The sequence below is a fragment of the Taudactylus pleione genome, unplaced genomic scaffold (assembly GCF_031769625.1).
Source record: "Taudactylus pleione unplaced genomic scaffold, aTauple2 ptg000372l, whole genome shotgun sequence".
Lineage (NCBI taxonomy): Eukaryota > Metazoa > Chordata > Amphibia > Anura > Myobatrachidae > Taudactylus > Taudactylus pleione.
The window spans coordinates 1,580,835-1,608,548 of NW_028284773.1; the positions used below are offsets into that span (position 1 = coordinate 1,580,835).

Below are 27,714 nucleotides of genomic sequence, written 5' to 3' on the forward strand. Positions count from 1 at the left end.
TACATGTCCATGACAACTCTTTCAACCATCTGAGGTCCAGTTAATGTCTCCGGTTGTAACCATTTTTTGGTCAGGTGAATTAGGTCATGCATTTGTGAGCGGGGAGGTTTGTCCAAGTAGAACACCCAGCGATGCACACATTGCGCTTGGACCGACAAGGTAGCTCCTAGGCGAGTCAGAATTTCTGCTTTCAGCTTTTCATAGTTCAAAGCATCCGCCATGCTTAAGTCAAAGTATGCTTTTTGAGGCTCGCCGGAGAGAAAGGGGGCCAGCAATCAGCCCACTGATCCTTAGGCCAACTCTCCCACTCGGCCATCCTCTCAAAGGTAGTCAAGTACGCCTCCACACAGGCTCAGTCTGGCCTGCCGGGGAGCCGGGTAATTCCCCGGTGGGCCCCACTGCTTTCAGACTCCACCCCTTACTGTGAGGAGGCGGAGCTTAGCGGGTGCGATGGGGGCGGGGTCAGGCGCTGGGAGTTTTGGCATATTTTTGCGGCACTATTGGTGAGTGAGCCACTACATTTTTTGTTGCTGCTGTTCCCCGGCAAAGACAGTCTGGCCAAAAGAGAGCAGGCCCTGATGTCACTGTTCTCACACAGGCTGCCTGTGTTATTCCAAGTGCCGAGTGCAGCCTGAAGATCTCTATGCAGTCGGATCACAGGTGATGTGACTGGTGATGCCTGAGTCTCCTCCTGGTGTCATGAGTGATCCCCAGCGGTGATACAGGAGACACAGTACAGCACCAGCTGGGAGGAGTAGTCAGAGAATCTGCCAGGAAAGGACAAGTTGGAAACATGAGGAGCCGAGTCAGAGAACTCTGAAGTAAGTAAAATAGTACAAGGGATTCATGGGGATGGGGGTGGTGGGAAGGGGTGGGGGGTGTTGGGATCACTACACTACAGAAATATGGGAAACTTTTTTTTTATTTGATAATATAAATAATATACTGTAATAGTGCAATTGGTGCACTGCAGGGGCTGAAGTTGTGCCCTGTTTCATGCAACTTTAATGCAGTTGGCTAATTGTATATTTTTGGTGCTTCTGAATAGATTGAGGTGATAGAGAACACAATGTACATTTTATATGTTGATATACCTTATTTTAAAAATACTGTTTAAAAAAAAACATGGCAAAGATTACATTTTTAAATATACTATCAGTTTTCCCTGGCTTTGCCTGAGTTTTTTTTTCCTTCCTCCTCCTACTCCAGCTCTCTCTATCCATGCTAGCTCTTTCTCATCACTCTCTCCTTCCCCATTTGTCTATTTCTTTCCCTCACTTTCTTTTTCTCCAGCTGAATTGTCTGTACGAGGACCATTTATCATTAATCTCATTTACAAAGCGTCCTGGACGCAATATCAGCAGGATGTATCAAAGAGCACCCACAGGGACAGGTGCTCCGAAAAGAGCCAGTCCCTGCAATGTGCTCCAAGTGCTGGTGGGTTTATTACGCATGCTCGGTCCTGCTGACTGCACATGCACAGCGCCCATTTCCCTACCCTCCAACATGACCCGTTCCACCCGTACAAAATGCTCTGCTCCTGGACTTCCCACCTAATTGATGATTGCAGCCACCTGTGTTGAACTAGGTAATAGATGAGACAGGTGTTTAACCATAGGTGGCTGTAATCATAAATTAGGTGAGAAGTCCAGGAACAGAGCATTTTGTACTGGGTGGAACTGGTCACGTTGGAGGGTCTGCATTTCTAGAGAGGGTTCCAGGGAAACCCTCTGCCGGCTAAATCCGCGATGTGTAGCCCATAGCTGTGGGGGCCAAACTCTGGAATGCATTGAATTCTGGAAATTGGTAAATATGGCAGCATCACATCCCCCATAGAAACCTATGGAGGATGTAGCTGCCATCAGGAATGAAGGGATCGCAGCAGGTATTTGAGATAAATGCTGCGGTCCTTCTGTAATACATCTGGGGGAGACTTTATTATTTGCGGAAAACAGGTGCTTTTGGTGATTAAGCCGCATATATACAATGATAAATGGGCCCTAGATACCCCCTTTCTCTCTTCTCTTTCTCTGTCATGCAGCTCCTGTCACTCTCTCCTGCACCATATGCCCCTCGGTTTTCTTCCCCTTCATCTCTTATTGTCTCAGTACCTCCTCCATGGGACTGTCTCATGGCGGTACACACTAGATGACCTATCGGCCACATTGTCTAGTGTGTACCTGTTATGTCGCTGATGATGCACGCTCCTGCGCATCGTCAGTGACATCGTCCTTTGGACCTGCATGCAGTCCGATGTGCAACATTATCGCTTCGTCGCTGCTGGCATCTGCAAGTGTATATGCACTTGCCAATACCGGCACCACACCGGTCCCATCACTAATGAGGTTGGTACACACTAGACATCATCTGGTGTGTACTGGCCTTTAATCAGTTGTTGTGGCGGTCACACTAATACTGTCATCGGGTGGGTGCATATTTGCATCTAAGATGCTCAGTGTGCACCCTGGTATACAGTAACCAATGCATGTGTGGATTTGTCTCAGTAACTCCAAATGCTGTAAGTGATAATACATTGGTGTGGATGGGGTAGTATATCCTAGTGGTGGTTGGGCAGAGTGAGGGGTCTATTTACTAAGCCTTGGATGGAGATAATGTGAATGGAGTAAAAGTACTAGCCAATCAGCTCTTAACTGCCATGTCACATGCTGTAATGAAAATTACAGATAGTAGGAGCTGGTTGGTTAGTACTTTATCTCCGTTCACTTTATCTCCATCCTAGTAAATAAACCCAAGAGGTGTTTTTTTAAAGCTTAGTTCCACAAAGATAGACGATAGATAGATATGAGATAGATATGAGATAGATAGATAAATAGATATGAGATAGAGAGATAGATAGATAGATATGAGATAGTCAGATAGATATGAGATAGGTAGATATATATGAGATAGTCAGATAGATAGATAGATATGAGATAGGTAGATAGATAGATATGAGATAGACAGATAGATAGATATGAGATAGTCAGATAGATACATAGATATGAGGTAGATAGATAGATATGAGATAGGTAGATAGATATGAGATAGATATATATGAGATAGATATGAGATAGATAGATATTAGATAGAGAGATATGAGATAGATAGATAGATATGAGATAGACAGATAGATAGGAGATAGACAGATAGACATGAGATAGACAGATAGATATGAGATGGATAGATAGATATGAGGTAGAGAGATCGAGAGATAGATATGAGATAGATAGATATGAGATAGATAGATATGAGATAGATAGATATGAGATAGATAGATATGAGATTAATATTGATTAAAGGGGACTTATATTTAATACTACACTGATGGGGATACACAGCAATTATTTATTGTATTACACTAATGTGGTTCTCAAACTCAGGGCCTGATTCAGACTCGCTTGCTAAGGCACGCTCGCTCACTGGGAGCGATTTTTGCCCATCTGCGCATGCATATAATTTGCAGTGCGCGTGCGCAAGTCATTCGTTTGTGGGTGGTAACAGGGGAAGATACTTGTGAACAGGGGAGTAGATGTGCGAACGCAGGCGTGTCAGGCAGCCTAAACTCAGTTTAAAGGGCATGCATAATTTACAAAGTAGCATCATGGTACACGTCACCTGCATGTATTTCAGCCAGCACTGATCGCAGTGCTTGCAGCAGGCTAAGGCAACCCCAAGGGCTGCGAGCAGCTCCAATGGATCACGATGGTCCCGATAAATCCTTCATTTCCCGGAGATGACTTGTGTTGTGAGTGGCAAGGGGGCGTCTTTAGACACTTGCGAACACACTTTGCCGTAGCTCGCTAAAACATAGTGGGCGTCCTTATGTGACGCAGTGCAAGCAAATCATTTAAATTTCCGGCCCCTTTTTGCCAGCGAGTGATCACATCTAGCGAGCGGGTCTGAATCAGGCCCTCAGTCCTAAGGTCCCCAAACAGGTCACGTTTTCCATGTCACCCAGCAGGTGCCCAGGTGTAGTCATTACTCACGGATACATTTTAAAAGCTCCATAGGTGGGGCTAATTATTTCACTTGTAATTCTGTGAGGAAATTTGGAAAACATGCACTGTTTGGTTCCTGAGGGCAGAGTTTGAGAATAGGTGTATTACACTGAATGGGACGCGTCTTATATTTACAAACTAAAGAGCTTACATGATTACTGTTCTAATGAAGGGGACACAAACGATTACTATTCTACTAAAGGGGGTACATATTAGTAGACTAAAAGAGGCACAGATTATTATAAGACTATGCTGTGTCCTTTGTGGAATGACCACACCCCTCTAATTGATGACCCCTTCTACCCTATGACTGGTCATGCACCCTGCGGGCCCCTGTAATTGCATTCCCCTGGTGGGCACTTCATGCCCCAGTCCGATACTGCCTCCACATCATCAGTCTCTGTCAATTCTTGAAGGAAATGGCTTGCCCTTATGGAGCTTGAGTTTGGAACGCTTGGGGAAGTATTTCCAGGCCGTGCTCCAAGATGCTGCATCACCTCTTTTAGGATCTCATGGTCCTGGTGCTGTACCCTAGAGGCTTACTACAGCACTGCTGTCGCTTGTGGCAAGGCCTTGACAACATCCTCCATGTTGTTGGGTTTTTCCAGCAATTTTGTAGCCACTTTTACTTTTTTAAAGGTCTGGCCCTTTAACTGAACCAGAATCCACAACTCTGCAGGCAAAGCACCACCTGGACTTGCTTCTATGCATGAGGAACCACAGCTTCCAGCATGTCCCACTGTGAACAAGCTTCTGCAGAGTATTGCACCTGCAGTTTTACTTTGTGCCACATTTAATTTCAGTCCAGACAAACACAGACCTGCTTTCTGCAGAACTCTCAAAGCTGCTGCAGTCTTCACCTATGCACAGACCACAAATGCCTGCATTCTCCACCAAATGTAGCAAGGTCGGGGAACTGGTACCATCTCCTGGGGTAGATGGCACTGCGCAGCAGCTGAGAAATCACACACAGTCCACTGGTCTCATTTTAGTAGGTTTACCCAAGCAGATTTATTAAGTATATATATGGGGCAGCACAGACAGTGTAATGCTTAGCCTTACTGCCTCACAGCACTGAGGTAATGGATTTGAGTCTCACTACGGCCCTAACTGTGAACAGTTTGTATATTCTCCCTGTGCTTGCGTAGGTTTCCTTCGGGTGCTCCGGTTTCCTCCTACACTCCAAAATTATACTGGTAGGTTAATTAGCTCCCTACAAAAATTGACCATAGTGTGTATGTTTGTGAGCATGTGGTAGGGAATATAGATTGTAAACTCCACTGGGGCAGGGATAGATGTGAATGGTAAGATATTCTCTATAAAGCGCTGTGGAATATGTGTACACTATATAAATAACTGATATATATATATATATATATATTGTAGCAAGGTCGGGGAATTGGTACCATCTCCTGGGGTAGATGGCACTACGCAGCAGCTGAGAAATCACACAAAGTCCACTGGACTGGTGCAACTGGTCTCCGCCAGTTTTATTAGGCAATACAAACAAAAATAAACAGAAATAAACACCTTGCCGTCTGGCACTAGCTATACAGAAGTGATCCTAGCTCACTAATAAACAAAGAATAAGAAGGTTTCCCAGGTTGAGTTTCCCTGCTTTTTATCAACTGAGACACGACAGGCTGTCCTCTCCCCAGGCAGTGTCTCCCTGTAATGATCAGCCTCACAGCACTAAAAACAGCCACACAGCTGAAAACCCTAATTAGCCTCCTGTGAAGCTAATAACCCAAAAAACTCCTAACACAAACACCTTCCTGAGGTCTCAAAAGACATAGGTCAGGAATCTAGGGCAAATATACCTGCCTTTCACTATGATGCCAGTGACCTTGTCACAATATAGATTTTATATATATATATATATATATATATATATATATATATATATAAATAGATATTTATTAGGGATGTGCAGGCTCGGATTAATTCCGATTTGCACGCCGGGTTCGGATTTTTCTCTCCAAAAAACGGGGCTCAGAAAGAGGCAAAACATCATCTTTCATGGACAAACATCATCATTCCTGGACAAATGTCCAGGAATGACGTTTTGCCTCTTTCTAAGGTAGAGAGGCTTACACTCAGTTCTTTGTTTTTTTTATAGTGCACCTTTAGTTATATGATTCAGGTGAAACAAAAGTGAAATAATTAAATATTGTTGTACCTATGTTATGCTTTACACTTCTTACTGTTGTTTGTCTTTGTTTTGCAGACTTCCTAAGCAACTTGTTTACCTCCTGATGACTAATTACAGCATACCAAAAGCCTGCTTCAACATCCCACCACCAGCAGCACAGCTACCATACTGTATGTCATTCAAGCAAATACATTTAGCACCAAGCAAACTTCAACACAGCTAAAATAAACATTTGCAGAATCTAGTGCAAAATCAGTGCAAATAGCTTCATAGCAGACAGTAATTAGGCATTGCAATATAAACTAAACCTAAAATACATTTATATAAAAATTAGTGTTTCAAAATGAATGCGACCACTGCTTACCCTACACATGTATTGCAATATATATATATAAATTGAAAATATAACATTTTCTCACTCTGCCAAAGTGAACTAAATATTGGGAACAGGACTAGGCGACTGTAATCAACACAGATTAATGGATAATTATCTTTCAAGTGTATTAAAGTATTTCAATTAGGGTATCAGTCAGAGATATAAGGTCCATTACATATAGTACTTATGCCCAAACTTAATTGTGAAAGTGTGACTGCTAGAGGAGCAATAAGGCAATAGGGACAACCCTTCATATTTGGTGACTCTGGACCTGATTCAGATCCGCTCGCTAGATGAGTACGTTCGCTCGATGTGTATGCAAATTCGGCTAAGTGACGGCAAGGCAGGCGGACGCACGGCAAAGCATAAGCACGCCCACTATATATTGGTGTGCGATCGCTTTGTGTATGCAGACGCCCACCAGCCTGTCTTAAGACGCCCACTTATGTACGTCATCTCCAGGAAGTGTATGCAACCATCAGATGCATTCGCAGTGCTTGAGGTTGACTATACCCTACCGCAAGCACTGCGATCACTTAGTGTCAAATTCAACCAGGTGATGTGTTCTATGACGCTTCCTCTTAATTATGCACGCCTTTGAAACAGCGTTGAGACGCTCAGGCACGCCTGCATTCGTCCCTGTTACCACCCACAAATGGCCTGTCCTGTTACTCATTTTGCTGGGCTGTCTATGCATGGCGAGCGAATGCTTCCCGATCGCATGGACTAGTTTGCGCATGCACACAATGCGAACCATCGGGAGCTACGAGCGAACGCATCCTAAGGAGCAGGTCTGAATCGAGCCCTCTGTCCCAGACTCTGAGCTTTTTGGGATGGGGCGACCCTAAGATTCCAGACTGTCCTGATTTCTGGCTCCTGAACTAGGCAACCATATTCATGTCACAAAACTTAGGAGCAGATGTATCAAGCCTGGGAGAGATATAAAGTGGAGAAGTTGTCCATAGCAACCAATCAGCTTCTGTTATTTATGTAGCACAGTCTAAGAAATCCACCATTCGCTCATTATATATATATATATATATATATATATATATATATATATGTATGATGACTTACAACTGATAAATAGCTTACAGATTAGTATTCTGTGCTGCCAATGCCTGTTTTATATCACCAGTGGCATATTGCCCTCTCTCCTGCATTCTAACTATTGCTTTCTGCTTCCTACTTCCAGTGCTGGACACAGTGCAGCTCTGTATTATGGGGATTCTCACCACCATTTCCATACTCTCAGTTATCCTTTATCTGGAAGATGCTTTTTATATTAGAAAGAAAGTGAGATGTCCTGTGAAGAAAAACACAATTCTATGGAAAAGTGCTGCCCCAACGGTGAGAAGGAAAACCATACAGTAATGGGATCTTTCTTTTATAGGGTGCATCAGAGTTTTTCTATTAGAGAACACAGGAAAGGAGATGACTTTATGGAGTTCTGCAGCTAATGTTGCCAAACATACACAGATGTATCCTCATACACTATTTCTGCAGCCCGTCTCAATGCGCCAGGTCCCGTCTGACTCTGAGTGAACATCTAGGGCTTGATTCAAGATCTCAGCAAAACCGTTTTGAGGACGATCTTGTGATTTTTAACGATGCGCATGGTTCTGAACTGTGAGTTACTATGGGTGGCTCCAAGTTGTACACATCTCAGTCGCATCTCCAGTTGACTGAATGGGTGTAACGTGGCGATAAATGGGCATTCGCATGTAGGCTATATGTTCTGAGGACGTATCATGGGCATGTAGGCAGTATTGTGGTCTATGCTGATTTGTGCATGATCTCTGATTTCAGAGGGATCTCTTGCACCAGGTATAGAGCTGACAGTGATGACGGCTACTTTTCCAACGGTTGGAGTTATACAGCACTGCAGTTGTATAGTTGCAGCCAACCCTAAATATAGTGAAGATTCACATTTATTTCTGAGCATATAATGCGGCCACACTTGTGTGAAACTCTGAATCAGGCTATTTAATCCAAATGCATACCTCCCAATCGTTCCGATTTCAGCAGGACAGACCCGTGTTTCGAGCACTGTCCCGCTACCCTACCAGCAGACCGCAGTGTCCTGTGGACAGGGGGGAGTGGGTACTCTGCATGCATGTGTCATCCACACTGTGCCAGGAGAGGCTGGGGGCTAGCAGCTACAGGAGTGCGGGGCAAGCCCCCGAAACGTAATACATCAGGCAGCGTGGCCTCACGGGCACAATGCCAAGCTCCCTTTTGCCTGATGTCTCGGTACAGTATTATAAAAGGTTGGTAGGTAAGCAAATATACCCTGACATCTAAATTATTTAGATAGTTACAGTAGTTGTATCAGAGCGATTCATAGTAAATACCAGGAATTGTCACAAAACTAGATTTATTAGACCCCATTACTTCCTAAAGATCTATTGTTAGTTGATATCTTTTATAGAAATGTGGACATGTTTATTTGTATCCATTGGTATAAAATGAATAGGAATAGCTGGACCAGGGAATAACTGTAAGCCCAGGATAAATGTTGCATTTACTGTATGTGTTTTTTATTTTCTTAGGTCATCTCAATATTTGCCTGTTTGAATCTGTGGATTCCTCGTTCAACCATCTTTGTAGAAATTGGTATTAGCACGTGAGTAGTGGTTCTATACAGAAAACAATGCAGATGACAAACACATTTGCAGACATTTAAGGATGAATGACACATTACAGTTACAACTGTGTGCCATAAAGATTTTGTCAATTACTATTTACTGTAAACTGTAGCATTAGTTGTGTTGTGAATACAAAACACTGGAGAACAAGAAATAAAAACTTGTTTAAATAGTCATGTAACCAATACTGATCTGATCATGTTTACAAGAAAAGTACCAATCTTCCCAGCCCTTCAAATGTTTCTTAATTTATTTACTGTACATATACAATTAGTTATACATTCTATGCGTATGTAAATACACAAGTCTATCGTGTTATTATTATCCTTTATTTATATGGCGCCACAAATGTTCCGCAGCGCCTTACATAGTACATAGAACTAACAAGTGAACAAGAAACAAGTAACTTACAGTACATTACAGTGCAGGACAAGGACACAATTTATATACATTGCTGCAATAGCAGTTAGACACTGACAATAAGCAGCAGGGAGTTGGCAGTCATGTGTTAGGTGCCCTTATGGGGAGAAAAGAGTTGAAGAAAATGTAAAGAGAAGCACATGAGGGAAGAGGTCCCTCCTGCTCGTGACAGCTTACATTCTAAAGGGGAGGGCAGACAGACACGCGTGACACACACCTATGCTTAATTCAAGCCATGTTGATCCAAAATAACACACAAAAAACGACCACTAAAAGGCAGTTATGGGTCTAGCTGGGGGAGCAATAGTTGCTAGACCCATACTGGACTGTCTACACTCATAGAGGTTTATTCATGAAGAAAATGAAAACAGAATTGTTACTTTTCACTATATATTACATCAGTACAATGCGAGATATAGCTTTGTTGAGTAGCAATTCATTATACTTCCCTTTCTGGCGATGCGATCCGGTATTCCCTGTCCGCTTCGTGATGGTATTCAAACGGTCATCCTGAGATGGCGAATCTGAACACAGAGGAGAAGTGGAAAGCTGAGCTTTCTGCCTTTTAATGAATCGCGATTCAGCCGCGGAGTGGGGGTGCCGCTGGACAAGAAATTAACTTCTCCACGGTTATCCGCTCTGTGAATAGCAACAAGCAGAGAACAGCCCTCTTTACAGCAAAACATGGTGTTTCTCTGCTCCATTAATAGACCCCATAGAGCTACTTATTAGTGGACAGTAAGGCCCATAGACAGTGAGACATCATACTGCTAATAAAATGCATAGTGATCTGCTATTAAGTTGATTGCATCTATCATTTGAAGTTGATGTTAATGTTTATTTTATATATAGTTGTTAAAAGGTTGGTAAAAGACAGATCCATTGAGTTCATCCTTTAAAAGGATGTGATTATACATAAAAGTATAGAAAAGTATACATGTTGCTTTTCAGCACAACTGATCAGGTAGTGTTGCACAGCAAACAAAGCATTGAAGTGTCACTAATACCACTTTTAGCCAGAAAATGGCAAAAAACAAACAAACTGCTTTTACCAGGCATTTTGCGTGCCATGTTTTTTGGACATTTTCTGTCTGATACCCCTTTCACATAGGAAAATGAAAATCCCGGGTAATTCATTTTTATCTGGTGATTTGCTAAAAAACCTGGGGTTTTTTTCCCCTGTGTGACAGGGTCAACCCGGGGACTTCATTTCCGGGTCTACGACCCTGCAAAAAAACAGAGTCGGAGACCCGGAATTTAGTCCCGGGATGACCCTTTCACACAGGGAAAAATCCCAGGTTGTTTAGCAGATTACCAGGTAAAAGTGAATTACCCAGGATTTTAATTTTCAGTGTGAAAGGGGTATAATACCCCTTTCACACTGAAAATGAAAATGTTGAATACTGCACATGGATTTACTAGCACCATTTGTGAAACTAGGCCTAGAAGAAGGATATTTTTTATCAAATCATGCCTTCGTACACAAACACAAAGAAGGAATATGAAAGAGAGGGTTATAGGCTTATGAGCACCTTTTGGAAAATACTTGTCACCTCCCCTCCCACTTTGTCTCACAGGTATTTTGCAGTCTGTTTCTACCTCATCTTGATGGTTCTAATTGAAGGTTTTGGGGGAAAAGATGCGCTTGTGAAGAAATTGGAGACCTCAGATGTACCCATCAACACTGGGCCATGTTGCTGCTGCTGTCCATGTCTTCCCCCTATGAAACTGACTAAGTAAGACTTACTACCCCACGTGTTTAGTAATGGTGTAAAATGGTGTCCGTTAGCAGAATAATAAAGCACTGATATCGGTTGTGTCCTTGGGATTCCTATTTACTCTTCAGATGACAGCAGGAATAAATGTTTCTGTTTGTAAGCTCTACATTTATATGCTGTAAACCATGAACTTTAGACACTGTAGGGCATTTACAAAAAGAATAAAACAGCCACTCTACACTAAAAATAAATAAATGCATGTGCCTTGATTTTGCTGAGACTCTTTTGATTAAGATGGCTCATTTGCTAGTTAGCAACAGATTGCATGGTCACGCCATTTTCCTAGTGATTTCTATGGCACCAATGGAGAGGTAAGTATCGTGAATGCAGGATATGCGGTGTGGGCCCCCCTGAACTAAAGGACCCATGTGCACCCATTATAGATACACCATGCTCCCAAGCAATATAATAAAGCCATACGCACAAACACAATATGTAATAAAAACTGTCCCTTTGTCCAGACACTAATGATTAGGGATTTGGGGCCTGATTCAGTGCAGATCGCAGTTGCAAAATCACACTCAACTCAGTTGCGAAAATATGCTAATGCCTGCCACAGCTCAGCCAGCATAAAGGTGCCCACTGATGCTTCCTCACATCCGTCCAACCTCGCACTTCTGCATAAACATCGGTACCATTGTTGCACATCGGCCCGTCACGCACATTTACAGCAGGTCTGACCAGCTGCAGAGACTGCAAGTATCGTCGCATGCAGTGAGTCCTCAAGCTAGTATGCACGCCCATCCAACGGCATTCAAACGGACAGGCATGCCTGCGTTTCTCTTACTACTCCCCTGTCACCACCCCCGAAAATGGCCTGTCACTCACTCTGCGATGGATTCCTCTGTGAGTGCGTGATCACAGCTCATGCGCAATGCGGCTAATATGCATGCGCTCGATCTGCGCACGTAGTTGCTTTTGCAATCGCTGCTGAATCAGGCACTTAGGATCCATACTGTCAGAATACCGACTGTGGCATCCCGACACATTCCGCTGGTGAGTATCAGAGTTATGCGCTAGGGGGAGGGTTAGGGTGCGGGACGGTTAGGGTTAGAATTGGGGTTAGAATACTCAACAAAATGGGTTGGGATGTCGCTATCGGTATTCTGATTGCCGGCATTGTGACCGACGGGAACCTGTAACCAACCCCATGATTAATATAGGCAACAAATAAGGCTTAAAGCACACAATATTTCTCTAAATATGTTCCCATCTCTCTGCATATAGGGGAGCATATATAGTCTGTGATGGTTGCTCCTGGTAGAGGAGGGTAGGCGTCCAATGGGCGGATAATTTAAATACAGCAGTGCAAAACCAAATCATTTTGTTGTGTAGATTGCATGGACGCAAGGGCACAGCTAGACTTTTGTGGGCCACATAGAAAACTTTGTAAGGGCCACAATATACTGCCCAATGTTTAAGAACTGAAATATACACATGGAGCTTTGGAAGGAAAGGTGTGCCCCATAGTAGTTGTATCCCTGCACCTATGTGCTTGGGTACACGTCATGTAGTGTAAAAATATACCTGTCGCCTAGTCACTGACAGCACCTATTTTATGGGTAGAGCCGAATTCATGCAAATAAAGGCTATCAATTTTGTTGGAACTAATAACATCACTCGAGCATGATACTGCAATTCCTAGCGATTTGATAGGCTGAATGCACAAAATGGTTTATGTCATTGTGTATAGGAGATAGGTACACTTTAAATGGTGCTACATTAAAAAAGAAATCATTAAATTATATTATGCTAACATTTTCTTCATAAGAAAGTACTTAACTGTAGTTATGACAGAATTGCATTAATTGAATTTCCCTGTAAAGGTTAAATTACGCTTACTCATCTCTGCCATAACCTAATAAAGCCACATTATTCCCACAGCATAATTTCCTGTTCTTGTTTTTCCAATACTCAAGGAATATTTCAAGGCCATAAGTCACATACAGCTTTTATTTATGTTCAAGGCAGATAAAAAGGCAAAATAAGGATAATTTCTTTTATAATAAAATTTATGCTGCTTAAAAGCACCTGTCCTCGAAAAATATATAATATGGTTCCATGGTTGCAAACAGTCAGTACATTTTCAAATTACAAATAAGTAACTTTTGACTATCGGTAAAGAAAAAAAATTGAATTGATATCCTCTGGCACTACCAAATTACAGATTGTACTCCCTACCCCCATGGTTTGGGGGTATGAATAGGTTTCCCTATTTTCTGTCCCTGTATACATTTTTGTTCTATTTGTTACTACTAAATATACTATTCACATTTTAGAATGTTAAGATGTTGATCGACAGCTCGCCCCGTTTTGTAGGCGGGGACGGGGGGTGGCTGGCCTAACGGAGGCGTTCCCGAAGGAACGCCTGCCGTTTGGGGGCGGCTCTACAGACATCACGACTGATGTCAGTAGTGATCTTCCTGCTCTATTAGAGCAGGAAGCGCACTGGGGCTTGCGGGAATGAGACCCTACCACAAGGGTCTCGTCGCAAGCCCGATGGTCACAATGGTCGCGACCATCGCAACCATCACCTGGCCGCTCGCAAAAGCTGTGGGTGGTCAACCACAGCTTAGCGAGCGGCCTGGAGGCCTGCTCCAAATAAAAAACAAAAAACCTCCCTGATTCAGAGCGAGCGCTCTGAAAGAGCGTCCGCTCTGAATCAGGGCCATAATCTATTATCCAACAGCCAATATAGAAAGGCATGGTCTATTATCCAACAGCCAATATAGAAAGGCATGGTCTATTATCCAACAGCCAATATAGAAAGGCATGGTCTATTATCCAACAGCCAGTATAGAAAGGTATGGTCTATTATCCAACAGCCAGTATAGAAAGGTATGGTCTATTATCCAACAGCCAGTATAGAAAGGTATGGTCTATTATTCAACAGCAAGTATAGAAAGGTATGGTCTATTATCCAAAAGCCAATATAGAAGGGTATGTTCTATTATCCAAAAGCCAGTATAGAAAGGTATGGTCTATTATCCAAAAGCCAATATAGAAGGGTATGTTCTATTATCCAAAAGCCAGTATAGAAAGGTATGGTCTATTATCCAACAGCCAGTATAGAAAGGTATGGTCTATTATAGAACAGCCAGTATAGAAAGGTATGATCTATTATCCAACAGCCAGTATAGAAAGGTATGGTCTATTATCCAAAAGCCAGTATAGAAAGGTATGTTCTATTATCCAAAAGCCAGTATAGAAAGGTATGGTCTATTATCCAACAGCCAGTATAGAAAGGTATGGTCTATTATCCAACAGCCAGTATAGAAAGGTATGGTCTATTATCCAACAACCAGTATAGAAAGGTATGGTCTATTATCCAACAGCCAGTATAGAAAGGTATGGTCTATTATCCAACAGCCAGTATAGAAAGGTATGGTCTATTATCCAACAGCCAGTATAGAAAGGTATGGTCTATTATCCAACAACCAGTATAGAAAGGTATGGTCTATTATCCAACAGCCAGTATAGAAAGGTGTGGTCTATTGTCAAAAAAACTTGGTTTGTTTATTTGTTTTTGTAAGTTGGAGCACAATGTATAAATTATGAATTTCTTTTAAAGTTACAATGTCTTTTCATTAAATTATTTATCAGTGATTGCAGGTAAAAACTTGCATTCCTGCATTACATTATAACTGAACTTAAGCAATTATTTCCATTTTTCTTTTCTGGTATTTAGAAAATCTTGGTTAATATGCTTCTGATTAATAAAGCCCTGAACTGTATACAATGCCTCTAATGACCTGGGTTTCAATTATCAATAGTGTACCAAGTAGGGAAGCCAATCCCACACAATTTTTGTAATTTATTCCTGGGTTTCCCTGAATTGAATTGTACAAAGATATCCTTCCTTCCCCCTACTTTCTTTCTCCCTCTCTCTCCTTCCCTTTCACTTACCTGTTCACACAGTGGCAGTCAGAAGGGGCTTCTTTTGTTGGCGGGCATGTTGTTCGGTCCTCTCCTGGGCTCATTTGCAGTATAAGAGCTGGAGTCCTGTTATGCGGCTGCTCGCAGTCACTGATTGCCTATCAGCGACTGAGAGCAACTGCATCATGGGGCTTCATCTATTCTATGGGGAGCTGGGAGAGGAGCCTGAGAGGACCAGATAATGCATCCAGAATCTAGAAGGTAAGTATTATCCCACTGCCCCTTCCAAATCCACAGTGTGTTTGGAATCCCATAATACTTAGGATTTAATGATTATAATCATTGTTATTTTGGAAACTCAAATATGTCCAGGATCCCCGGGATTAGCTTCCATAGTACTGAGTGCAGCAATTCACATATTAACAAATCTTCTCTGAATGTTTTCTTGGAATACAATGAAGCTTCATGTGATGTTTTTTTTCTAATTTGGGTTGCTTACTATATTTTGCAGGAAGAAGGTGAACATTTTAATCCTGGGTGTTTTTCAAATGTCATTCCTGAAACCAGTCTTTAATTTTATCGGCTTGATTCTCTGGTCTGATGGAATTTACAATACAGATGATGTGAGATTTTATATTTTTATATAATATTATTTCTCAAAACTAAGTTAGAATAATGTGTGTTTGTGCTGTAATGCTCCAAATAGATTAAGAAAGAGTTGTTAAGATCAGTGCTATACTAATGTTATTAACTTCCATAGGCAAACGCAGGGGGAGTTCCTGTTGCCAGGAAACTCCCCTTCCCAGTCTGATCAATGCCTCGAATCATGACCACAATAGCAATTGTATATAATACAATTTTACCAGAGCTGCAGCCACCACATGAGGAATAAGGGACATAACAGAGCTGTGCTCTACTGGCACATCTCAATGCTTGCTGTGATCACTGGCCCTGTACATGGCTGAAGTATTACATATGTTGCACTTTCTATGATGATTGTTAATTAGTAATCATTAACTGGCTGCATTCACTCTAAAATTAGGCATTTGGAAGCCCCCTCCCCCCCTCTAGAAATCCTGTGTTTTCCCCTGACTTTCAAAATGTTTAAGTTGGCTGTAAAAGTAACCATGTAACCTGCACAGAATTGGTATGAAATACTGATGGACAGGATGCGGCTGTCAGTACACTGACAGCGGCACCCCGAGGGTTAAAATCCCGACAGGGGAACGGTAAGTAATGTTCCCCTGTCCTATTTACCCCCTAACCCTCCTTTCCTGCACCCTTATACTAAACTTCCCTACCCAACACCCTAATCCTCCCAGTAAGTGCCTCAACCTCCCCCCTCCCGCAGCCTAATGCCGGCCATACATGGTGCGATGGCACAGTGCGAGGCGACAGGGCATCAGAAGTCAGACATATAGGGCGGTCCGCACACATGGTGCGATCGGGTGGCCGACCGCCCGATATGCCGGCTCCCCCCTCCCTCACCCGCATAGTAATGCATGGGATCGCATCCCTTGATCAACTGATCCTGCAGTAAGATCAGGGGGTGCAATGTACAACCCCACGGGAGTGCACTTTGTCCAATATCATGGCCATACATGGTGCAATATAGCAGCCGAATAATACCATACCAATCTGTCGGATAGGCTGCTTTGTCGCACCGTGTATGGAGGCATTTACGCTACCCCCCCAGGGTGCCTAAACCTAAGACTGCCCCTCCCATCATTGGGACTTCCCTTTCCCCATCACCTTACGATCGGGGTGCCATCTGCCGGGATCCTGATGTTGGCATCCAAAGTCATATCTGGATTTCGTCGCCGGTGTTGTCGCGCCGATCGGGATTCCAATGCAGGGGTTCCGGAAGACGGCATCCTGCTTGTCAGGATCCCAGCAGCATCCCAACCTGCACAGCTTGCAGCACTAAATACATTAACCACAGAATGTAAACTCTGTCTCCATGTTGCTGGAAATGCATCCATGTTGTTTACACTTTCATTTACTATTTAGTATCTCAGAAATATTTGCATACTCATGTTCTGTTATATAAAAACTTTATTTATACTTAAAATAAGATATGAATTTAAGGTTAGGCTCTGTGCTATCTACTATCATAGTATTCAATAGTACCGGTCACCTACAGAGTGAAAGAAGCCATTTTGTGGTCAGAAATAGTATTTATGACAATGCACCTGTGATACCCCGGAATTAGGGGATCCCACCTTTGTGTGAAGTTATGCCAGTAATTAGTTAGGAATGTACTTAGGATGGGTAAGGATATAAAAATGTATTTTATTAAGGGAAGAGTATGTTAAAACACTGGAGTTGTCAGGGTAGCTGGCGTGAACCCCCCCCCCCCCCCCTATAAGGTGAAGTCATGGTGCTGACCAGGCAGGGTGACCCTGTGCTACTTGGGGGCCTCACGAGGCCAGAACTATACCAAGGGATGCTAGCTAGGGGAGCAAACACCCCCGTTGGACGATGATGTAGTGTACAAGAAGCGCACGGGACCTAGGGCCCCGTTGGAGGTATGTCCACGAGGAAAGGGGGAGCCTATAAAATGCCCTGGGCACGGGACTGTGGCGCAGTTGTTCCCGCAGCGGTCACAGCTAAGTGACACACGGCTGCGCTAGTCTTACCTGTAAGAGACAGCTGGTGACGGCTAGCTGTACGGAGCAGAGGAGAGACGTCGGGTGCATCCCTGAGTAGAGGAGGGACATCACGGCAGGAAGCGGAAGCCCTGTCGGGAGGAGGTGCGGCTGAGGCGGGGTGTTTGAGATTGACACCGAGTGGAGGTGTGGCTGGTCCAGGCAAGTGGAAGCTGCGACTGGCTCTGCAAGGGGAGAGACGGGACGAGCAACTACAGAAAGACTCCCCGCGGGGGTAAGAGACTCAACTACACAAACTCCCACCATAATACAAACAGCCAGCAAAAGTCACAGAGCATAGCAACCGCCCGCACAGCATATAGTGGAGAAATTAACCCCCTCCATCATTACTCCCACTACAGTTACTGGCTGCCGACGGCCGTGGACAGCTAATTAAGCCTAGCAAGCCTTTTGCACAAGTATACAGTCATTATTTCATTAAATTGTTCTCATCGAGTAGGGATTACCCTTAAAAAGGAAATTCACTGATTGTGGACATATCAGCTTCCCAGACTCCCTCTGATAAATTACTGCAGTGAGGAGAGTCCGGCTAGGAGATACAGGAGCTAACAGCAGTAGCAGTTAAGTAAACCCCGCATATATGCCAGTCTTCAGAAAAATCCACAGCTATGTCACAGTGTAGCAAAAGGACATCGTAAATAAGCTTCTCCTAATAGTTTGCTTTATAGCAGTGAACTCGCAACAAAAGTTGCGATAGGATCCTGATTGCCCTCATATGACTGTGCTTATTACAAAGTAACAAAAGTTGTCAGCCAGGATTTGGAAAAAAGAGACAGCAGCATTTAGGAGCAGCTCAGTTTATACAGCCATATACAGTGGAACTATTATTACTGGTAAACCGGTTAAAATCAGAGCAGTTAACTACTAACCTGGGCAACGAAGGGCACAACCAATAAGACTTTAGAAGTACATGAGCTCATGAACTTTGAGGTAGTGTTTAGTCATTAAGTTTAGGGAAAATAGGTAGCTACAAAAGATAGAAACTGTTTTTTTTATCTATTTAATGTTTGATAAATATACTGAGATTATTGATTTTATGTGTTCCTCTTTGAATGTCGCTTAAAGAGTATTGCATGTATTAACCCTTTGACATTAGTAGGAGGAGCGGAATTTATGGCGTTAACAAGGAAGCATCGTTCCTGAAAAATAAAACTTGGTTGATTACTTTATTTGGTGTGAATTGACATTGTAACTGTAGTTGCTATTGCAGAAGCAATTTGTTATGTCATTATTTCTTTTGTGGTAATAAAATATCCATTACTTTTCTCCTAAATCATTGCATACTTACCTCTTTACCTCTCTGTAAATTACAGAATAACCTAGAAATCCCATCCCTAGTACCCACATAAAGGGGTGTTGCACACCCTATACATTTTCTAGGAAGTTGTGACATAAGGGAGGCACAGCTTGTTCCTAGTGAATTCATACGCCGATTATTAGTACACACCACAATATGGCGGACTCCACAGGGAGTAGGCTACGAATGTTAAATGTTGTAAAGATAGGCAAAGGTCTCATCTAGTGTCTCCTGTAAATTGTAGATCTCAGGCCGCAGCGTTGCACTTTGGATGAATGTGGCTCTCGGGTTCTGTACCATTATAGCCCTGTGGCCCATTGGAATACTTTTCCGCCAGGCAAAAGCTTACTTACCTGAAAAGAACATTGGAACCAAGTTTGCAATATTTCAGGTAATTTTTCAGATTCTCTATCTCCTCTTATTTACTGCTTCCTGCCAATCCTCTTCCATGCCTGGATGTCACATATCTATACATAGTATAAAATAAAGTCCCTGGTAGACGTCTGTTTGTTTGGGCTAATCTCGAGAACCACTGGATGGATTTTGACGCAGTTTTCATAATTCTACAGAACATTTTTCGAAGAAGGTTTAGGTGTATGAAACATTAATGTATGACAAAAGGGAGCCGGGCAGTGATAATTTTAGTGAAGCAAGTCAATGAAAAAGAACAGACGTTCGAGCACTTTCTTGGCTTATGCTGCCTAAACCATTACGATATATCACAACGATGGGCTTTATTTTATACCATGTAGAGATTGTTATTCGGTTTCTCCATAAAAACTGTTTTTCCCGATAAAAAATTTTTGTTTTCCCTTTTTTTTACCGTTCCTATTTCATTTATGTGAAAAATGTTTATTTAATTTCAAACGAGTCCAATTCCCGGTAAGAGTCTTCTTAGACATGACAATAAATAAGCACAGGGACAGACACTTAACATGTCTGGAGTTGACCTTTTGCTTATGCACAACATTACATGGCCCATTTGCGTGTCACGTCAAAACTAAATCTTTTAGTGTTGATGTCAGGAGGAAAAACGACTAATGTCGTCTACAAGGCAATCTTATAAAACCTTGGTTAAAAAAAAGATTATTGCCTTACATATGAAATTGCTCCTGTGCGAAGCCGGGGCAGGTCACTAGTATAGCATATACAAAATAAGTGATGAGGGAATTGCATGTGGTTTTGATTTGATCTGGTAACTAACATCTCTGCTAACAGTTTGTGTCACAAAAAACCTGAAGGTACAGATTCTGGGCCTGATTCAGACCCGCTTGCGAGCGCTGAGCGCTCGCAAGCGGGTTGATGTTGCCCAAGTGCGCATGTGCATGACGGAGGTTGCTCCATCGTGCGCATGCGCGAGACCCGCATAACGACGGGCAAGCCGTCGTTAAGGGTCTCGCACCAAAGGGGGCATGCTGTCGATGGTGATTGACAGCACACCCCCTTTGGTGGGCGTGCCGGGGGAGTGGCTGTCCAAGTGGAGGCGTTCCCATGGGAACGCCTACCGTCTGGGGCCGGCACCACTGACATCACTAGAGCCAAAGGCACTCCAGGGCTTGCGGCAGACGAGACCCTACCGCAAGCCCGATGGTCACGATGGTCTTGACCATCGCGACCATCATCATGGACGCTCGCATAAGCTGTGGGTGGTAACCCACAGCTATGCGAGCATCCAGGAGGACGCACAAAAAAAAAACAAAAAACACCCTGATTCAGGGCGGGCGCTCGTTCAGAGCGTCCGGCTCTGAATCAGGCCCTCTGTGTACTGGTTTTTCCAGGATAGTCTCCATTTTTTCTACTCTTTAATACTTAACTTCCTATAATTAAAACTACTGGCAAATGTAAACCTAAATAAACAGGATAAAATATACTAGATTGCTATTTTCATAGCCTGAGCTGATGTCATACTTTTATATCTTTGTGTTTTATTTGAAAATTAATGGAGCTCTACATTTAGGTCTTGTAGCCGTAGCTCCCAGCATTTATGTCCCCTAATTTAACAGTCTAGGAAATAACAAATATTACCCTTTATAGCTTTAGGGACATTTATGAAAAAAGCAGTACAGGTAACTGAAGAAATAGGCAGTTACAATTGCTGACAATATAGGCACAAAAACTGACATTATAGATGTTATAAATGTTCCCTCTGTGTCTTTCCTGTGTCAGCTCTGACCTGTCAGCAGTAGTTCCTTTTGGCAGAGCAGAATCATTACCAGGGACCCAGCACATGAGACTACAGCATAAATTATATAAAAGCTATTATGCATTTATACCATTTTTGATTTTTGTGCAACTTCACTGTGGTTTTAATGAGCCTGCGTCTCCACGGCCTCTCAGTCCCGGCGTCTGCTGGGTGGCAGGAACTGGGAATCTTGGTGGGACCTCCAGACTGATAAAGCTAGTTATATACAATCACCACCAAGTCACAGCAATCAGTCTTCAAATTAGAGTAAACTCAAATACAATTTCTGGCCAGAGAAAGTGAATGGGAGACAACAGGTTTTTGCTTCCAAGACACATTTATTCTCAACAAATTCAATATTTTATATTACTCACAATTTGCATACAGACAAAGAAATTCACACTGCTCATGTGCCAAAATCTGGTTGTCTTTTTTACAACTTAATCAACTTATCCGGGTCAAGTGTGCCATCTTTTGGCAGACCTGGTTAGTGAAACAGCTTTTTCATCCCCCTCAGGCAGTCCTCGCCGTAAATACATTTAATAATTTCCATGGCTGTCCGCGGTGCCTTATCCGAGGGTGTACTATTAGAATTCCCCATACTTACTAGCCTCAAGTATTAATATCCGGGGTATCGTGAAATAACAACCTGTGAGGTCGATTACCTGGAACAGAGGTGATTTCTACCTATGTCACTATCCTTAGGTATAAAGTGACACCCGATTAATATGAATACACTTTCTTCTGAATCTTCAGTATTTCTTCAAACCCACTCTTCTGCACAGTAAGAAATAGCTCTCAAAATATAAGGACCCTCTGCTCTCTTTTCTACAAATGCTATACAGACAGAGTCTGGGCAAGACATGAATGTGATTTATTATCTGCAACAGAAATCATTTTATACCAATTTTCTCCCTATATCTGTCTGATCTGGCGTAAAGTGACAACCTACAGGTATAAAACTATCACCTCCCTCACCCCAAGGTTCTGAAAATAATGGAGCCTCTCCTGGTGGATATATGTAATTTAAATAAATACCAGGGAGGTCAGCAGGTCTAACAAGTATCACAACACACTGACATAAGGGGCAAAGATCTTTCATCCCTCACAAATATTTAAACAGCATTCCTATTCACTCATCCCAAATTCACATCCAAACATAAAGAACTTTGAAACAAAAACAGTATCCTGTTACACAAGTCAGTTAATCTTTACCACATTAAATACTACTGACACACACTGACAAAGCATATGTATTCAATCACTGTGTCATTCACAAATTCATGCCTTAAAAACTCACTGGTCATGTGCCAAAATCTGGTTATCAAGATTACATTTGCATACATATTAATAACGTTAAGCACAATATATTGTCACTAGAGGGCAGTATTACACTGAGCAAAATAACTTCATTAATTCAGCATACAGACAGTTAAGTCTTTATGTAGCATATATAGTAGATCTTGATTCAAACACACATAACAAAATGCAGCTGCGAAGACACAATAGATCTTATGTTCCTCCTCATGTACCTTATCTCCTAAAATAATTCCACATGTATGTATATTTCTACAAGGGCAAATTCCCAATTAAAATCTTTCCTTTGTGACATGTCTTGTCTGAATCATGAAATTGAACACACACACAAAATGGCGTTCGATATGGCAACATGGCTTCTGGGATACGTTTATGATGCCGTCGCTCACAATGCCAACCGCCGGCATTTAGACTACAGAATCCCGGCCAGGGCTAACCTGCGCCGGGAGACCAGCATCCCGATCAAAGAGATGCAGGGCGCGGACAGCCGTGGGGGGGGTTAGGTTTAGGGCTCCCGGGGGGGATTAGGGTTAGGCACCCCCCCCAGGTTAAGGTTAGGCTAGGGGGAGGGAGGTTTGGCCCCCCCCCCCGGGGGACTTAGGTTTAGGCACTTAGAGGGGGGATTAGGGTTAGGCACAGGCGGGGGGAGGTTAGGGTTAGGCACCCTAAAGGAGGGTGAGGGTTAGGGGATAGAGTTAGGTTAGTAAGTACTTACCTTCTAGACGATTGGGATTTCCTTCCATGTCGGGCTGGCGCTGCCAGGATTTGAACCGCTAGCCATGCGACCGGTGGTGTATCTGGCCTCTGTCTTTATCAAATGTAATGTAATAGTATGGTGAAGGTCAAGTTGGAAATAAAATATTGGTTTTGGAAAGAGATGCAGATAAAATCACAATCATTTCACATCAGTTTTACATGCAACACCCATCACTACTGTGTACTGTTGGGGCATACTGCTCTTTCCCCTGCTCACTAACACATTCACACAGGCAATATAAGCCAAACCTCCACTCCATGCAAGTTTACGTCATACAAAACACACCGTAATCCCCCAACCATGACACTTTCCAGTAAACTTACTTTTCTAACTGAATTCCCTTGCAGCTGTCAGCCTACTAATGGCCTTATTGGCTACATGTTGTTCTGTACCTGTCCACCACAAAACCGGGGACATCTGGACAAACAGGAAAGGAAGTCAGATAGTGAATTTTTAGTAATCCAATTGTTGCCCTCACATACAGAATAATTAAATACACCTGATTCATCCCCTACAGCAATTAACAATATTACTTTATTTGTTTTCATTCTTTCCAGACACTTCTCATCCTGACTACTTTACAGGCCTCCATCTTCAACATCTTGGCCAGTTCCGGTGTGCTTCCTTGTGTCCCACCATATTCATATAAAGCCAGGGCTAACCGTGAGTCACTAGACTATTTTTAATTTAGGAGTTAACCCAGTATCAGTAATAAGACTGCAGGAAATGTTTGGGATCATATATGAATATTATAAAAGAATTGAGGATTACAGCACAATAATGGTGCACCTGTCACCTTGCAATGGATCACGTGCAGCAGAATTAGAATGCAGTGCACAAGGGGATAAAGAAATAGGCCAAGGTCCACGGTGGTAAGCAGGGGTCCTTCAATGTGAACAATGGGCCTGATTTAGAGTAGTACGTAAACCCAATGGTTTGCGTACTACAAACGCTGGCTCTGTAATGTGCGTGCACAGATCTTCTACTTCGAGATCTCGCAGTTCCCCAAAGCCGCAGCCTAAATGACAGGCTGCGGACGTTTGGGGATGTGTCTCCCCCATTTTCAGGGATTCCTGGCCTTGGCTATGGAGCTGCAAGGAGCAATCTGAGTAACCCTGAGTTTACTCAGATTGCCGATGGTCATGCAGAAGATCCGATGCTGCATCTACCTATATTACCTATACATTGGTAATAGTTTGCCGTATGTAGCCTTATTCAATGGGGGCAATTTAATTAAATGTGATTTTTGAATAGAGCGGATTGAGTTCCTGGAACTATTCAATTGGCCACACTGTTAACCCCTCAACTAATCTAGTGCCGCCATGCTAGTAGCTTGCTTAGCACGTGCACTAACAGCATTGTGTCTGGCACTTAAGACAGAGAATTCCATTTACCACCACTAAACTCTCGGCATTAGGTGCTGTGGACTGTATCTCCCAACTTAAGTGCAGGGCATGATGGGGACAATTAAATAGCTTAGGGCACTCATTCCCAGCACTATTCAACATCACATTAAATGGAATTGCCAATAATGTGAGTTAAGACAGAGAATTAAACAAACTTTATGAAACCTTGAGCACTGGTAAAAGGTGTAGTCCATAGCAACTAATCATTTACTGTTTTGTTTGTATTTTTATAGCACAGGTTACAAAACAAGAGCAAACATCTGATTAGTATGTGTTTCTGCGTGGTTTAGGCTTGATAAATAGGCTCCAATATTTTGAGCTGTAATTTTGGTAGGATACATAATGCCATTTGTGTATGAAGCCATACCTCCTAATATCTGCCAAGGCTAATTCGGGAAAAGGGATGGGACTATGGCACACTTGTGGCCATGCACCCAGTCAGCTCTTTTTATGTAAAAACATAATATTTAGGTGCATTCATAGAATGATCTCCCAATTTCACAAAAAGGGGGCTGAACGGCCTGATCGTGGGACGGTAGGCCAGTCTCCTGGAATTGGGACTATCCAGCTGACATTGGGATGGTTGGGAGGTATGCAAATCTAGTTAACATGAATCTGGAGAACACAAATTAAATTTGAGCATCTAGCTCTATAAGAAACTAATATTTATTTTATTTGCCTTTTTACAGTGATGAACAACCATCTGCTAATCATAGAGACATTCATACTGTCTATTTTGGCCAGAATTGCATACAGGAAGAGGGATGATGAAGCAGGATACACATTTAAGCCACAGGCTGTGTGATGGTGGGTTGTAATTTACTGTACACAGTTTACCTGACATGGACAATAACAGAGACTTGAGTTTACAAAAATGTCTTGAAAACATTCTGTACATTTTACACAAATATTCACGACTGTGCCCCAGACATATCACAAATTGAACCACAAAAGAGTGAACTGACCAAAACTGTATCATGCACGCTTTTAATGCAACTGCCCTAAGTATTTTGTTGGTAATGCAAATAACAACCTATTATATTTAAAAGTGCACCAGTTGTAGCTATAGCCCAGTGTTATCCATGCACATTTTGTAAATGAATAGAGACATATGATAAAAATCTTTCCATTTACTGTATATTACACTGAACTACACAATTGCAACAATAAAAAGTTGCTGGTCTTCCAAACTAATAATATTATTCATTATGAACACAGTGTGTAAGATCTATTACTCCTAAGTTTCTCTGGCCCTGGAGTCACTATCAGTTTGCCATACTGTTAATTATTCATTATGGCTACTTTATGTTTGAGCTATTAGACCAATACTTTTCTTAGTACACATTTGTTATAACGTATGGTGTTCTTATTGTTTTGTAGTTACTGTGCATCGTCTGTCTCCAGACGAGCTTAAGTATTACATGATTTTCTTATCTAAGGGCATCTTTATGGTCTGTTCACTCATTGGGCTAGATTTACTAAGGGGCGGTGCTTGTAAGTTTGATCACGAAATTTAAAGCGGCATACAGTATCTGAAGTGCAAAGAGCAATATGTTTGCCATTAATATTAGTGCCATTTGAATTTAGTAACTTCAGGCCATTATCTTTTACGACACTCTCCAGTTACTTTCTTATAAAATTATCTACAGTATATGTGAGCAAACATTTCATTTTAAATCAAACATTGTTAATTACATTATTCATCTGTGTTATTGCCACAAATAAACATTTTTACCTTCATTGTGTGGGTGTTTGGATGTGCTGTCTTAGTGGTTGTATTTGTAGGATATTTAGTTTGCTTTCACTGAGCACCACATTTACATATGGAGCAGGATTAAGAACAAATGGGGCCTGAGTTTGGTTAGCAGTACGGGTCCTAAACCATTGACCTGCTGTCATACTAGCAATGGCCTGTGAATAATTAGAAATGCAGTGCCACACATACATGATTATATGGATTTCTTGTATTGAAGTGCCACGTCTTTTTACAAATTACCATTATAAACCATGAAATACATTTTCAGCATATTTGGTGCTGGGCGCTCTCATTGATAATTACTCCTGGCTAAAATTATCCAAAGGACTTATGGTGCATTCACATGGTCAGATAATCAGGATGATATAAACAATATCGTTCGATCGTTTATATCGTCCTGTTTATTAGCCCCCTTTCAACGACCAAACGATGGTCGATGTGCAGGCTCGGAAGGTCGATATTGATATCGACCATCGCCCGTGCATGCAGGCCAACCGGGTCGATATCTACCAGGTCAGCCTGGTTACCATAGGGACCCTCGATCGTTGATCGAGGGCTGTTATAGTGGTTGGGGGGTTGGTGCATGTGCTGGATGTTCGATAACGATCATCCAGCACATGTAGGATGATCAGACAATGATATCTGATATCTGATCGTTGTCTGATCTGACTGTGTGTATGCACCATTAGAAACATCTAGAAATATCTGAAGATTTGCCTTGTGTAAAACGTGAACTGAAAATTAAATTCAAACATCCTAACAATTAAGAAACACTAGTTTTTCCCCTCCCAGAATTATGTGCAATTTAAAGGAACACTTCCACCCATTACAATATTTTTGTCCTAACCTGGTAATTCCTCGAAATATCTTCAGGGGCTGCTCCATGTATTTTGTAGCATTCCACCACTAGCGACATAATTGGGTGTAAGCTGAAGAACCAATAAAAAGCTGCAATCTCTTGATTGCGGCATCTGATTGGTCCACCCACTCACAATTCCCCTCTGCTGCTTTCCAGACCCAGTTTTCAGCCAGGGCTATGATTAGAACAGCAGAAATTCTGGGAAAGGCTGCATAGTGGACAC

At 42.4% G+C, this 27,714-nt stretch overlaps 1 protein-coding gene across 1 annotated transcript; it reads left to right on the plus strand.

Moving 5' to 3' along the window:
• The first annotated feature begins 219 nt into the window (after positions 1 to 219).
• On the plus strand, positions 220 to 26,610 carry SLC51A (solute carrier family 51 member A). The gene is made up of 9 exons (XM_088444696.1): positions 220 to 233; positions 6,226 to 6,320; positions 7,722 to 7,876; positions 9,079 to 9,152; positions 11,172 to 11,330; positions 15,760 to 15,871; positions 19,459 to 19,605; positions 24,028 to 24,133; positions 25,566 to 26,610. The coding sequence occupies exons 1-9, from the start codon at positions 220 to 222 to the stop codon at positions 25,679 to 25,681; spliced, it is 978 nt and encodes a 325-aa protein (XP_088300822.1). The 3' UTR covers positions 25,682 to 26,610.
• Positions 26,611 to 27,714: the final 1,104 nt, after the last annotated feature.

Excerpts from the sequence above, each read along its gene's own strand:
- SLC51A (XM_088444696.1), top strand. Across the intron at positions 15,872-19,458 it reads GAATTTACAATACAGATGAT|ATCTCAGGCCGCAGCGTTGC; the intron begins GTGAGATTTTAT and ends TGTAAATTGTAG. Across the intron at positions 24,134-25,565 it reads ATATAAAGCCAGGGCTAACC|TGATGAACAACCATCTGCTA; the intron begins GTGAGTCACTAG and ends GCCTTTTTACAG.